The sequence below is a fragment of the Neodiprion lecontei genome, chromosome 4, assembly GCF_021901455.1.
Source record: "Neodiprion lecontei isolate iyNeoLeco1 chromosome 4, iyNeoLeco1.1, whole genome shotgun sequence".
NCBI classification, from domain to species: domain Eukaryota; kingdom Metazoa; phylum Arthropoda; class Insecta; order Hymenoptera; family Diprionidae; genus Neodiprion; species Neodiprion lecontei.
Genome location: NC_060263.1, coordinates 22,963,972 through 22,979,955, shown reverse-complemented (window position 1 = coordinate 22,979,955; position 15,984 = coordinate 22,963,972). Strand labels below are relative to the sequence as shown.

General features: G+C 35.7%; 1 protein-coding gene across 10 annotated transcripts in view; it reads right to left on the bottom strand.

Annotated features, from left to right (window-relative positions):
* The window catches only part of LOC107226230 (histone-lysine N-methyltransferase 2C), a 73,841-nt gene that overhangs the window by 25,901 nt on the left and 31,956 nt on the right, over positions 1–15,984 (bottom strand). For 7 of the 10 annotated variants that reach the window (XR_006904169.1, XM_046738971.1, XM_046738974.1 and 4 more), the window contains 11 exons: positions 14,583–14,718; positions 14,276–14,379; positions 12,995–13,670; positions 12,698–12,877; positions 11,238–11,450; positions 10,859–11,143; positions 9,837–10,379; positions 7,792–8,117; positions 4,993–5,145; positions 2,361–2,709; positions 655–842 (listed from right to left, as the gene is read on the bottom strand). Coding sequence is in view for 9 of the 10 variants with exons in the window: in XM_046738971.1 (XP_046594927.1) it covers positions 655–842; positions 2,361–2,709; positions 4,993–5,145; positions 7,792–8,117; positions 9,837–10,379; positions 10,859–11,143; positions 11,238–11,450; positions 12,698–12,877; positions 12,995–13,670; positions 14,276–14,379; positions 14,583–14,718 (3,153 nt within the window). In the remaining variant the exon portion in view is untranslated. The remainder of the gene's footprint in view (positions 1–654; positions 843–2,360; positions 2,710–4,992; positions 5,146–7,791; positions 8,118–9,836; positions 10,380–10,858; positions 11,144–11,237; positions 11,451–12,697; positions 12,878–12,994; positions 13,671–14,275; positions 14,380–14,582; positions 14,719–15,984) is intronic. The other 3 variants (XM_046738973.1, XM_046738975.1, XM_046738976.1) reach the window with 3 other exon arrangements.

Here is a 15,984-nt window from a genome sequence, read left to right as displayed (position 1 = left end):
ATACACAAATACAGCACAAAAAAATGTAATAGTAGTTAAAATTATTAGAATCATTATTTTAAAAACGATACATTGGTAGCACGAATAAAAAACTCACAGCCATTTCTATGTTCCTGAACACTTTAACATGTTGTACAATAGTTTGTAGAATGATATTGGACTAGGGTATTCTCATACCAATGAAGGAAATTGAGAAAAAAAAAAGGTGAGGAGATCGTTCATTCAGAAGATTGTTTTCATGAAATTGATAAAATACTATTATTCAATAGTGCATCTATCGAACATGCAGGTATTGATGTATTATCAGGGAACAACATATACCTGTGTATTGTAAACTTCATGTATTGAAATACGAGTGATATGCTGTCAAGATATAAAGAGCATTGGAATTGAATTGTTGCAATATCTGGTTGAATCGTTCAATTTTTGAAACCTGTGGAACGTGCGCAAAAGTAACCCATTCTCGAACAGTAAGTTACTTTGAAAAATTCAATAACCTGCCTAGATATGCCTGTCAAAGAAGTTGGCGTATACACTGCTACTTAATCGAGTCTTCATCGATATGCACATTTATATACGAAACAATGCATATTTTTGAAAAAATCTAGTATACTCATGTACTACTATATGAGTAGATAAGAATGAAATACGTACTTTCTTCATTTTGCGTAACTTTTGAACTTCCGTTTCATAGTATTTCAGTTGCTGCAATAGAATTTGGTTTTGATGATTGAACCAGTGCTCATACTGTAACTGAATTTGACGATCTTGTTCAGTCACTATGTTCTCTGGTGGTGCTGGTGGTGTTGGAAGTTGTGGAATATTAAATGTAGCTATCCTTGCTGAAATGCAGTCAATAATATAAATCACTTATTCTGTTTAGAAACCAGGAATCAAGAGACAGAGAATTCAACTTGACCATGATTGCCTGTGAAACATGTTCCCTATTTTCTTATTACAGATAGTAGTAGTGATTATCTCCATGACTTGGCACTCGAATGATCAATTAGGTATCGGAATGAGATCAAGGTTTAGAGATGAGGTGAATGTCTAAAGTATGGAGAGTAGAAAGAATACAAACTTGGCATATGAGATTAAGGGAAAATTGTAACAGTTAAACCGAAAAATCGAAATCTAATATCTCTGAGCTGGAAACTTGAAGTGATATTGAGAAAGAAGGAAATTTAAGGATGGTTTTATTTAAGAGCTGTACAATATAATGGGGTTACCACAAAATTGGGAATGGTGATCATCTGCCGCTAAGTAAAACCAAATAGAATTTTTATGAGAAAAAGCAAATTTGTTTTCCCTCTCTCTACCCTTCATGGTTTGGAAAAACAACATTTCGACACATTTCCCCAAAACGGTGAAAACTGTGTTAACTGTACTCCTGATTAGAGATTGGATCTTGATTTTAAGAGTTGAGATTCTCGTTTCCTTCTTCCTGATAGCATTAAAAAAAAACAAAATGGCACAAAGCATCCGCACATATGCCCTAGAATATTAAATTATGGAAAGACATATGTCTTAATGTGGTCCAAAAGAAACCCAACTCTCCATTTTTTAAAAAGTAACCTACTGAAATTTCTCATCCTGAATGAAAATTCTCAGTTTGTGGATAAATATTTCAAGTTCAGAATTAGGTAGTCATTTATATCTAATATGTTCCAACTTTCCAAAAATTTAATACGTATTATATTCAGTGAATGATCTCAACTGAAAGGCTATTTGGTATCATAGAATTGAAAATTCTAACTGCTTGAATTGTATACAAGTAATAAATCCTCAAATTTGAGCATGTTTGATTTCCACAATGCAATCAGAAACACGTAACTCTCAGTTTATCCTCAAAATCACGTGGATAATACTATCCTACCACAACAACGTAATCTAATAATTACTTTTTCAAATTGAAGCTTCGAAAATGTTATAATTCTTGTTTCTCTGTTTCTTTTCAGGAAAAATGAAAGTGAAAGTAAAATTCGTCAAACCCAGTAACTTTTTCAGTAAAAAATTAGGAACAACAGTTAAATTGAAAAACTGTAGAAACCTGAAACAACATTTACGTTCATCTAATAAACTACGTTTACTAATTGTAAAATTCACTGCTGTGGAACTTGAACTTCGCCTATTCTTTCCCGAAGAATGTGGCGGTTGTAGCAACGTTAAAAATAATTTTGTCACCACATTGAAATTAGTTTGAAGATTTACGTCCTCTGCGATCAACAGTAACGTTGCCTTGTGCCACATTATGTACACGTTGTCTAGGCCAGAGCAATTTTACAGAAAGTTGCAACATTGAATTATCTGCTTGAGATTTTATGGGACTATTGTAATGTAATATCATGTTTTACACTAACGTTCAGGCGGAGTTTGTGTAGCAATCGGTTGTCTGGGTGTTTGTCCAACTAGTTTCGTAGTATCAGAAATTCCTTGTGGCCACACTGCTCCAGGAGTTGAAGGAGGTCTTGGAGCACACGGAGGTCTAACAATAGGTACTCCTCCACTGGAGATGAAATTTTGAGGTGGAGAAGAAAGAGGAGTAGAGCCCAGCACATCAGCTCTGAGTCTTTCGAATTCACTATCACTTAGTAAAGCACCACTCGGTGTTGAGATGTCCGTTTGCTGCTGCTGCTGTTGTTTTTCTTGTTCACGTTTTTCTTGTTCCAGTAATTCCTCCAGCAGCAACGGTTGCTCCTGTGAACACGACTACTGACAGTTAAGGTCACTTCCAAATACATATTTAACATACATACAGGGAGTGTTTGGTCAAACAGGCAATCAGTGGCCATCCTAGAGCTGTAGAGCAAGACATAGATTCAACTTAACTGGTTTCAGTAAACTTTTCGTTGAATATTTTGTAAGCTTAGTCAAACATAATCTCAATTGATACACAATCAATGAGTCAAACCTTCAGCTATTCACCTTATGAATATGATTTATAAATTGAACTTACTTGGGGGGGGGGCCTAATCGATTTCGACATTGACGTATATATTTCCAAATGTTCAAGTCCACGTATCTTAAACGCGAAAAGGGGTTTAACTGTCCCATTCTATAAGCAATTCTGAATAAAAACACTCCAACACATTTTTCTTAGATGCAGAAATAAATAAATGACATGCTCTATATCAATTTACTACTGCGATTTCGTAGAATCCATGCCATGTCTTTAGTTTTCAAAAGATAGAAGTTCGGATACAAAAACACCTATTCGAGGTTCGTTGATTAACTTGAATTAATTATGTTTCTGAGAACTAAAACTAGACAAACTAGAGGACCCTGTAATAATTTTTAGTTACTATCATGTGTTCCACACTACGTTTGATTTTGTAAAAATTACCTTCAAAATATAAACTGTACTAATCGCATAAAATAAGCATTGAATATATGAAATAAAATAAAAACGAAGGTATAGAAAGAACAACGATTATACTTTCAAGTAAATATAGGCACTACTATATGAGTACCGAAATAGCCAATGGAATACCGAAGACATTGATGTCAAGAAGCATTTTGAACAGGTGTTTGCAGAAGTAAATATTGTAATTAAATAGTTTGTTTGAAATTATAGGAAGCATTCTTTCTTAAAACATAAACACTGGTGCAAATTTATACAGACTCTATCAAGTTCTTGATAATGATGTATCACACACATACACTACAGCAGTCAAAGTACACCAATCATAATATAACCAAGAGCGTCGTGAGACCCAGGTTTAGAAAATGAAAGTTCAGTTGGTTAAGTAAAATTTGGTGATAAGAACTTATTCTTAACGTTTAAACTGCCGGAAAGTTTAAACATAGTCTCTGCCTGTGATTGGAACTTCACATATGTTATATGTAAGATACAGATACAACATTTTGAGAATATATAAGGGGAATAAAGCTCTTAAAATCCCGGCAGTTTAAAGGTTGACAGGGAAAAGTAGTTAAAAATTACAAATAGCAAAGTCAAGTGATGAACGTTTCTACAAAACTTGACGATACTTTTACAGAATTTTGTACGCATAAGCAATTCTATTTATTGATCCAGATACCTAAGCATTTGAACAGAAAATTACATGTTTCTACGGGAGTACGAAAGTTCAAACAATTTTTACACATGAACATTTGATGAATAATTGAGATGTGTCTATACTGAGGCGATTTGGTTGTGCGACACAGTTGTTCGACATGTCGAATGACTAAGTATGCTAAGTGCGGGTATAAAGTCCTGTAACGCGAACATGCTGAATGAATTATGTCACAAGTTTTTATTCAGTGTCGGTTTTCATTGAAGGGATGGTTGTTTGACCCTCGGTATAGACAGTAAGTTATGCGATATGTTTGTTGCTTATACCGTTTTCCGAAGCAACTCAATATTTGTCTTCGGCTTTCGTACGTGCTCTCCTATGACTCACATGGCAAATTTATGCTTGGCATAAAAAGACCGACTTTGCCTCCTTGATGCGCAATATACCACTACATCATTTTTTAATACTAAGAGGTAAAGTACAGAAAACCAAAATAGAGAATTATCAGAAGTCTATCGTTTTTATGATTTGACTTGCTATATTTTCATTCATTCTAACAATTTTATATTTTAGTTTTTAATACTTTAACCCTTAAAGGGCCGGACTAGCTCTTTTAGGAGTCAGCAGATAATGTGGAAACTCCACCGAACGTGTTGACTATTTATATACATAAATCATACTGCTAAAAAATGTCGAATTTCAAGGGAAAAATACCAGTCCTCTAAAAATTAATCTGCTTGCATTTTTATTTTCCTATATTTCGACTTTCTATATTTTGAAATTCTACGAAATAAATTTTTGTGCCTGAAAATTCGATAATGTGACCCGTTAATTTTCTAATTGTTCCACATTTTAATCTCAATCCGCTCCTTTTCTTTTCATAAATTGAAATAACAATGCACTTTGCTATTGACAATCGGTTAATTTATGAGATACGTGAACTGAGTGCAAATAATTTTCTTCAAGGCTTGCTCACCTGCAGAAGCAAGGGTCTCCGGTGAGGATGCGGTGGTATGCCGGGTACACCAGTGTGGACCACGGAGGGTAGCGATGGACCTGCTACTGGTCCAGGGTGCCCTACATGGACCGTGGGGCGCACCAAGCCCCGCCCACCCGGGCACAGCCCCATCTAGACATGCACCAACACCAATGCATTGCAAACACCCAGGCCAAAACACCATATTACCAGCCAGTACTCTTATATACAAGTAAATATATATGAAATAAGTTACTCAGCTACCTTTGATAGTTTACAAAATCAAGTTAGACATTTTCACATAAATAGATTTAAAACACACGACAAAAGTTATTGGATATATGATCTTCCATAGTGTAGTTTGATAGACGATGATACTTGATTCGCGTAAGACTGGCTTTGTCAAGTAACCTGGTTTATGAAGGCCGACCACGTATTTAGTTTCTTTAATCATCATGGGATACAAAAGTGAAGTAATATTTTATTTTACGTGTTCTAAAATTGATTGCTTCAAAGAAGTAAAATTGTAATGTCGTAATTTTTTGTTAAGTTTTATCCTTTACTTTGCTTTCATGAATGATCATGAACATCTGATGATGATTCACGCGTTTAGTAAGTTAATCCATGTGATTGATAATTTCCCTTATATATATATAATTGTTAATTCTAATTGTTATAGAATATTCTTCAATTACTCAGTTCACTTAATACAGGTAGATTAGTGATTGCTGTCATGCTGTAGGTTAACGATCACCAATCATTTTTTAAATACCACTTCCAAGCTCTTGTTCATTATTTCACTTTTTGACTATTTGCTAAGGGCATCAAACTATTTAGAACGACTTCAAAGACAGGATTCCTCTCATGTTCCAAATGAGCTGGTAAATGTACTAATCTGGAGCGACACAAACAGACTTATATTTAATATAGACTAATATTTCAGCATAACACAAAATTAAGGATAATCTAAAATAATAGTCACAATCAAAACTATACTATAAACAACATAAGCATGAAACACACCAACTTCATAGAGGTCTGGGCTGTCCTTTTAAACTTCAAGTTGGACATTTGAAGATCACATCAAAAGTGCAAAAAACCAAGCTTCAAAAGCCCTTGGATTTATCATGGCCTCTTCGAAGCATTTTGGAAACATATTTACACTAGGATGTTTTGTTTGAAAACGACACTAATTTTTTGCTCCCACCCAAAAAAAACTTGTACATAGCAGAGAAGAAATTTTCGCGGAGGGATATCTTTTGAATCCATTGCTAAAAGGTTAAACGAAGATATTCGAGGTTTTCCCATTCAAATAACATGGGAGTAATTTTTTAAAAATTGTTTTTGTTGTTACCAGTTAGCCGTATTTATAGTACAAACATTTTGTAGGGATTTAAACCTTCAGCGGTGTAGGTATTTGAATTTTTGTCGCAAAGTAAATAGTCTAGTCGCTATAAACTGTGGGCAATTTTAAACTAACGATAAAATAGTCAAATATGATAGACTCAGGTTAAGAGTCGAATGTATTCAGGTGGGAAAGTGCAGAAAAGATTCTGAAGGTTCACAAAGACTAAAACCAACCAGTCTATGACAATGTATAATTACGAATACTCAGCTATCAGTAATTTGATTAACATTCCTAATATGGCTTCATATAGAGAAAGTCGAGACTAGCTTTCCTTAAACAAAGTATTCAATAACCCAATCGACTATTCTCTTGTCCTCTTATCCTTTGGCCTTTACGTTTCTTTAGCTTTCTTCAGGGAAAATCATAATATTTTGGAGACTTGTCAACCTGGGTTGGAAAAGTGTCTTAGCAAACAAAAGCCATACGTGTTTTGATTTATGTAGCACCTCAATCTCATCTTTCAGGAAAAAAAGGCATCGGAAGGCGTACTGATTTATAGTCAACTAACCTCACCAAAACTAAATCCTTAGAAATTATATGCAACATAAACTTGTGGCTAACGTTTTTATTTCCTACCGTAGTAGCTAACTGACCGTAAGATTTTTTAATGATTGAAGAAAAAATATATACAAATTTTGAAAGTATCACACGCAAGCGTATCTTGGCCGGAACTACAAAAACTTCTAATTTACTGATTTGGTTACTTTTTGACATGGATATACAAAATTTCGCCGAAGATACCGTTTCTATGTAAACCAAAGAAGAATAACTTATCAAGTTTTCCATAGCTATTTCAGGTATATCATATTGTAAATAACATTGTGATATCTCGATTATTAAGTTGAAATAAAAAATATTGGTATTTTTGGGTTAGTAACCAATGTGGTAAAGCATTTCAAATATTTTCTTAGTGGTATTGAACAATGTTTCAATGCTTTTCAATACTAGATATTAACGGAATTTGATTCTAAGGCCTTCCAATTCATACTGTCAAAGAAGATTATTCACAGTTACTGAATGTAATTGTCGGTGCAGTATTTAGGAATATGAAAACTTGATGATTGAAAAAATTTTTGGATGAAACCTTTGAGTGTTGTTAACATTAAATTAATATTCACCAAAAACAAAACATGCTAATTTACAGTACTCATAAAATTTCCAGGAAAATTGATTATAGTCAAGGCAAAAAACTTTGGGACATTCATGTAACTTATATTACACCATGAAAAAATTTACCTAAGACAACATAGTTTTGATCAAACGTTCAAAGCACTTTTTGCGATCTTTAAAAAGTAATAACCGGACTCGAAAAAATCAACACAAAATGAAAACACTGAATCTGAAAGCAATGCGTATAATCCTAGAAAAGATAAATATCTAATGCCACACACCTGTATAGGTCCTGGATATGGCGGAGGAAGTCCGGGATATGGTGGAGGTGGCGGTGGTGGCAGAGGCGTCCGTGGACCCATCATATGGCTAACAGGTACCACACGACCTGGTGTAGCAGGAACACCACCTACTCTCATTCCTAGCCTCTGCTGCTGCTGCTGCTGTTGCTGTGGATGCTGTGGTTGTTGTGGCTGCTGATGCTGTGTTTGTTGTTGCTGCTGCTGTGGTTGCTGCTGTTGTTGCTGCTGCTGCTGTTGGGGCTGCGTCTGTTGTTGCTGTTGCTGTTGCTGTTGTTGTTGTTGATGCTGCTGCTGTTGCTGTATTGCTGACCGAAAGCATTCTCATTAGTATTTGTGTAAATGAAAAAGATGGGTCTTTTAACCGGTGAGTGCACATTATGGCTCTTAACAATGCCAGCCATGTTTTAGACTTCATAATTGGTACAAAAGGACAATGTAAGAAATTAATTGTTAGTCAAGAATTACTTTTCAGATTTGCTTATATTCAGAAACAAGTATGGGAGCAAATCAAAATATGATTTCAAAATGGTTTGTATGAGTCTGTTGGCAGTGTCATATATTGTTCTTACGTTGTTTATTTTCCCTTTAATATGAAGTGTTACTAACAGATTTACTGCGGACAATGCATTACTGGCTTGTTGGATTGTCCCTGTAAAACATCGGTTGAATGGCCAATACTGTGTACACGACTGTGGTTTGAACATATTGCATATTGATCTTAACAAAAACTTTTTCAGTTTTAGCCAATCCCAGCAGCCCTCTTTGACAGTTTCAATCTGTATTACATCATGTAACAACGAACCAAATACATTACATATTGTAACATCTAACCAAATTCCGAATCGTTACAACTATGTGTGGAGTCCAAACTGTGTTAATAGCACATGTAAATGCAAAGTTTGACAGAAATGTCAAATTCAACAGGCATTGCTTCTGTAGGATAGAAATTTTTTCACAATTTAATTCTTTCCGTTGTGAAATTAAGTCTGTGAAGTAGTCCCCACAGTTGAAATTTTTACATATACATGTATCCACCTACGAGTGATTTTTGCCCCCAAATTCGAAGAATTTTGACTAATTTACTATTTGGGATTACGATTCAACTATTTTTTCTGTCATGTTATTGTGGGTTACATAGTGCTCAGTATCTGTCATCGATCTTATACATATGGAGGTAGCATCCCAGTCGCGGAAGTGAGCATTGGGATGCTACCTCCATGTCTACAAACTCGATCGTGCCTGTAGAGTGCACAAAATCAGTATATCCTCAGAATTTGATTTCACTCTTCTTAAACAGAGGCTATGTGTATGATGTCAATGTGTGCAGTCGTGTGTTAGACAATCCAATGCTATTTTACTAACAGTTTATTCTAACTTGAACTTCATTTGTGGGTAAGTACCAATGTTTCGCCCACAATAATTTTATTCAAGTTAACATTTCTACCTAATAAATGCTCCAAACATTGTGAAAACCAGTCATAGGTGTGTACGTGTATATGTGAATACCCTCATCATGGGGACCCCTTCACCAGCTTGAAGATTATTATTAACCTTTGGAAGGCCAACGTTTTTCCCTTGAAATCCGATATTTTTCAGAGGTATGAATTATGTATATAAATAGTCAAAACGTCTAGTGGAGTTTCCAAGTTATCTGCTGACTCCTAATAGAATCAGGCTGGCCCTCTAAGGATCAAAAAAACTCTATCATGGATGAATATCTGTTGAACCTATCATTGTAAGTGGGACATAAAAAAGGATTATTTAAAGTTTTGCTGTGACATAGGTCAAGATAGATACGTCTCGTAATATGATCATTGTCACTTGAGATCATGGTCGGAATTATGGTGTTAAAGTGAATTTTTGGAACTCTATGCACGTTCATATTTTCCAGGCCTTGTTTACACTAGTTACCTTTATCATTTCTATCAAACTTGTTTGCCTACTTCCAGCTACATCAGAGTTACAACACATCGCAAAATATAATTTACATAGTGATAACATACAGTTTACATTAGTAGACTTACTTTGTATGTGAGATTGAGGTAATCGCTGTGAATGACCTGGAAAATTAGATGGATAGCTGACTGTTACAGTGTTAGTCGAAGTAACAACGCCGATTGCTCCATCAGGGGATATGAGCCTTGTTCCAGCAGGCATTGGTCTTCCTATAGCTGCTGCTTGCTGAACTTGTTGATGCATTTGTTGCTGCACGACCGCAGCTTGTGGATTTGTTCCTTGTTGTGTCGGTGCAGGTTGTTGTTGATGAGTGCTTTGAGATGTCGCAACTAATGTTTGCGCCTGTGGTCGCATATTTGTTGTTGTATCTGACAGATCCTGAGCTGAGCTACTGCTGGTCGCTTCTCTAATTTCTGGATGAGTAGCTGGAGTGGGGCCCACGTCTTCGCGCTTTATTTCTGTTTTCGTTACTTTTTTTTGTTTATCTTCTTTAGTCTCTACTTCTACTTGCTCTAAGTCGAGATCAAATATGTTAGTTTTTTCACCTCCAGTCATATTGTCTAATTCGGGATCTGCATATTCCAGTATATTAAAATCAGCTCCCATTTCGGCTAAAAGAAACACACGTACAAAACTCATGTAACTTAATTATTTTCGGCAGAAGAGTATTTTGAAATAAATTTTGATATGTCATATTTGTGGCCTATTTGTTTAGTTGATAAAAGCTAACGAGTTATGAAAATTGAAATTCTCATATTACTCGATACATATATTTTAAGCGGGGACTCGGGTGAAATTTCGAGAATACTGAGTTTTTCGTTTTTGAAATGACTAAATAAGTTGTGATCAAAAATTCCTTCCAACAAGATTCAGATTAAATTACTATATGTTCTGAAAAAAAAAAAATATCAATCTTCTGCGATGAAAGTGTATGCGCAAGAAATCCGAAAATTCGGTGTTATCAAAATTTCACCGGCGTCTCCCCTTAAACTGAGAAAAAATTCATTCATCAATAATGCTGACATATTGAATGCACTGGCATGAATGCATCTTTCACTCATCCAGAAATAACCAGAAGATTTATTTTTACCTAGAAGTTCGTCATCATCGTCAGCTAAATCTCCCAATATTGCACTAACACCTTCCACTTCTACCATTGGAGCACTCTCCTGTTCAAGTTTTTCAAGCTCTGCTGTCACATTATCTGGGATTTCTGAAGCTTCAGTAGTTGGAGCACTTGCTTCTGTTACCGAGGCTGACAAAAGTGGTGGTCTCACTATTCCTTGTGCACCCATCATTCTAATACCTTGGTTTATATTATCAAGTCCAGGCCGCACTGATCGTTGAACTAAGCTTTGTGGAGCTTGCGTGGGTTCTGTGATATCAAAATTATTTCTATTATTGATGTATTTTCTTTAATAGATATTCCAAACAGTCTGTGTGTAGTGATTCGATTTAACATTGCTTACCTGGAAATCTCTGTTGTTGCAAAATGTCAAACTGCTCCGCAAGAGGGTTTCGCGGGCCAGGTAATCGTTGTTGCAATACTTGGCCACTCTGAAAATGTTGTGGCGGTATGCCAGCAGGCACTGGTGGCCGTTGCAGTAGCGTTCTCTTGCGAGAGTCGACGCCTTGCAATCTAGCTTCAATATTTGCTCCTGTCGGTAGCCTCACATTCAGCCCTGTACACCAAATGAGATTTTTCTTTAAAAAATCAACCAAAAAGGTCATGTTCTATCAAGAACTCAGACTTTTCTTCTTAAGGATTTAATGGTTCCAAATGAATTTCAACATTACAAGTACTATTTCTGAAGTCACCACGGGATGGTGTTTTGTTTATCAATCATGGACAAATGTGTTATAACTCATAGATGAACATGAGTTTATTTATATGTATACATAACAAGTACCTACTGAACTACATTTTTGAAAGTAATTCAGATTGTTATAATTAAAAAGTTTACCAATCTTTGTACATCTCTCTTCTCAGTTCTTAGATTGTCTTCTGTGTCTTATAATTAACCCAGACTACTTTGACATTTTTAAAAATGCTCTTGCAATTTAAAAAATATCTTAGGTGTATAAAATAAATAATCGTCATTGCAGATTTAATACACAAATCAATATTGTTACATGAAGGACACACTTCACTTCAATACCGCGAACTATTAAGCGCAGGAAACCGCAAAAGATGCTTGAGATCTAGAAAAAGTAGGCGGCATAGAAGGATTCAGCAGACATTGATGTCACTTATTGTCTGGCCTATGAATCGCACAATGAAGGTTACTGAAAATATTGCCATTGTTCACTGTCACCCAACACAAATTTGTAAGTTACCATGTGGCTTTAGTAAAACTAGTCCTAAATATCAATCAATTTCTGACTCTAAAGGTAGATAATTATTTGATTTGTATTACTTTCGAACATTTCTGTAAAAACAATTACACAAAGAGGTCAAGTACAAAAGTTTTGAAATGACATCCAGAAACTTTAGAAACCTCAGCTTATATTCTAAAAAATACACTACATCGACATAAAATCAGGTGTAAGTATTTAGCAAGGCTTTTTGTGTAGCACTAGATTTTTTTGTTGCAACAAATCATTTCATAACAATGAAGATGGTTCTGGCTTAGCTAACTTATAACCCGAACTTCAACTATTTTTCGTGGAGCATAAGATTGTGTAACCCTCAAACCAATTCTGATTTGAAACCGTATTTCGCAGAAAAATTAATTTTCATTGAGCAAAACCATGTGAATGTATCTTTAATATTCATAGATGTTCTGATTCTCATTGAAATTGTAACAGCAATAGCATTTGTCACTAGTATTTTGAAACAGTATCTGATGTACCAGACTCTTTCCGCTGTGATTCATTTCCTCCTATCTATATAGAATATTGATAAATATTGATTATTTAATGCCCTTACCAATGGGATTACGTATGATGACATTTGGCTGGATAGGCATTCGTGGTCTGACAATACCGGGAGGAAGAGGATGCCTGAAAGTACCTTCTCCAGTATTTCCCGAAGCTTGTGAATGTTGAGGACCTTGAGGATGAGTTCCGTCAAATTGCGGCTGAGGATTTTCACTTACACCTTGTCCATCTAAACAGAGATTTATGAAGATGTTGAAATGCAAGTACTTACCAAGGACTATTTGCTGACATTGAACATTAATGCAGGTAAGCTATAATTGAGAAATCAGTCTTGAACAAGAATTACCTTGATTCCACGAAGTGGCGAGAGGTTCCAATTTTTTATTAAATTGTTGCCGTTGGAGCAAGTCGCGTAATTGACGATTAACTTCTGGTTGCTGATTGAAGACCTCGGGTGATTGAGGTTCCTGTCTCGATTCTCCCCTGGGTGGGGTATAACTGGGAGCTGGAGACGGAGTGGGTGCTTGGCTGCTATAAGGATCAGGAGTTCGAGATGGGGCATAAACATGTGGTGAGGAACGAGGTGTGGGAGCATTAAACACAGGACGAGGTGTACCAGGTGGTTGAGGAAAAGAATCGTTCCGAGGTGAGGTTGCATACGAAGTTGTGGTGGGAAATTGTGGTCTCGATGTTTGAGGAGTTTGATTGTACGATTCTGAAGGTTCAAAGCGTTGGAAATGATCCTGTGATTGCGAAGCTGCAGGAGATTGTGGAAAATCATGGGGAGATTGAGGTTGCGGTGAAAATGGAGAAGGAGGCTGTGCAAAAGTACTAGGCATGCCAGGCCGCACAACAGAGCTGACCGGACGGGTGACTGGAGTAGAGTGTTGATTTGGTAGGCGTGTAATACCTTGGAGCGGACTCTGGGGAGCTACACCCTTTGTAATTTTCATCGGAGGGGTTGAAAACGTTGCACGAGATCCAGGAGATGACGACGCTATTGGACCCATATGATTTCCATCCTTTGCATGAAAATTTCATATAAAATAATCGTTTCACAAAACGTAACAACAGTTGTCATGAGATATGGTAACTTGGCTTGTACAGTACGAGGTATATACTTTTAGCCCAGCAGTCAGCGTAAACCTCCTATACAAGTCGATGATATTATAAAATTATATAGGTATAACTAATCTACAACTGTTGACTTGCTTTGCGTTCAATGATAAAAGGTACCCACATATAATATATAAATAGCTTAAAGCCACGTACTGAGTTGAGCATTTTTGCACACACAAACGGTTTGCCCACACGAACATTCGTGCGTATGAACTTTTTGCGTTCTAGAAATTTTCTGTTTGTGTGCGTAAAATTATGCTTAGATCATTTGTGATAACCGCAGTGAGCCAGTAAATATCAGGCTGTCGTCAAAGACGCATCCTAACTGAGCGCTGTTCCGTACGAAAATCCTTCAATGGACTGATGAGTGATAGATCGTGTTGGCGCGTGCTGACCATCTGTGAGTACGCACAAACACGCCGTACTCACTGGAGCATTCGGGTGCAAAAATGCTCAAGTCAGTACGGAGCTATACGGAATTTAATTCATGGAATTTAGTTGCAATTACCTGAGCTGTGGAGACTTGTAATTGGGTTGTTAATCCTGGGGTGTTTTCGGTGCTCATTTGAGGTGTACCATCTTCATTAATCTGTCTGTGTACCCTTGCCATGGCTGCAATGAAATGATGAAACAAATATTAAGTTTTATATAAGCACACTATAATAAAAAGGAAAAAAATCAGGAGCTGTACAATTTACCTGAGCACTAGCTAAAAATATAATTTTTTACGTCATCGTCTTATTCTTATACATTTTTCATAGAATGACAACAATCATTGTTTGCCAAATAATCAAATTTTTAAACATTGTGTTTACCATGTACGCGCTGCTCGTGAATAACTTGCTGCTGTATTTGTGCTTGCTGTTGGCGCATTGCTTGCAGATGTTTCCATTGACGCTCTTGCTCTGCCTCCCGACTAGACCGATCTCTGTTTGAAAGTCTATCTTGTTCCTGTTGAAAAAAAGTCATTAGCATCTCTGCTTTATGCCATATGATCATTAACCAGCATCTGTTTGTTCGCAAGAAAAGGAAGACTCAACACTATATTTGTATGGTGGTATGTGAAATCCTTCAACTTTTTAAGATAAGATTGATGAACTAAAATATTTTGGCAATGTAATGGTATGCAAGTAGGCTGTAATGATCATATAGCAAATCCTAAAATCAAGTAACTCCAATTATAAACGAATGCGAGCTTTAAATACATCCAGATAAAAGAAAATTGCAAATTTTAAGTTTTCCCGAAATGAGAATATGTTAATAAATCACTATATTGTGAATATACCGGAGACAACAACCAGCCACCATTTAAAAATAATTTTACACAAGACACAATTTACATTCAACTCTTCGTAAATCATGAAAAAAGAAATCAATGAATTAAACTATCTACTATATTTTTATTTATGCTACGACAATGTACGTGTAAAGATTTTTTTTATAGTACTTTATGACTGATGCTTATTTGATTTTGTCACATTGTTATGTAACTGCAAAAGTATCGTCCAGTATGTAATAACTATAGCTTGGAGAAGGAATACATCAAAGCTTTATATGCAGCGATATGGACATATCTATGCAACAATATGAGGCTGAGCAGAGTAGAATTTCCATTTTGAAATTGCACTCTGTCTAACCCCATAAATGTACCAGCATTTGATATGACTGGTTTGATCGCAAACTGATTAATTTTTTTATCTAGTTTACAGGATAACAAATGAATGGAATGAGAAGGCATTTTCAACAGCATTATTACTCTGCTTACGTATATGCTCGATTGTTAATTTAAAAAAAAATATATATAAGTTCAATTTTTACACTATAATTGTCGCCAGCGCATAAACGAATTTGTTCAATTGATGTGTTAATTAGACACTGTATACAATTACGTATACGAAAGCATTGTACTAACAAATAGTCACAATAAATATAAAAAAAATGTCCACATCAACATCAACATTCAACAGTAACCAAAAACTAATCCGAATATGAGCAGTGTTTGTAATGCCTGCCGACTTATAAGAATACGATGCAAAGCCAAGGATAACCACAGAATTCTTTGAAAAAGCAGAAGTAGTTAGTTTTCAGGAAGTGGAAATATTCGTGGAACAGGTGATTGTTTTGATCCAGACAGATTTATAGAGTTTATAAAAGAAGTTGTGTTCATGTAACCTGAAAAAAATCTGTACCAAACTTCTTCAACATGCCTTTATAGAA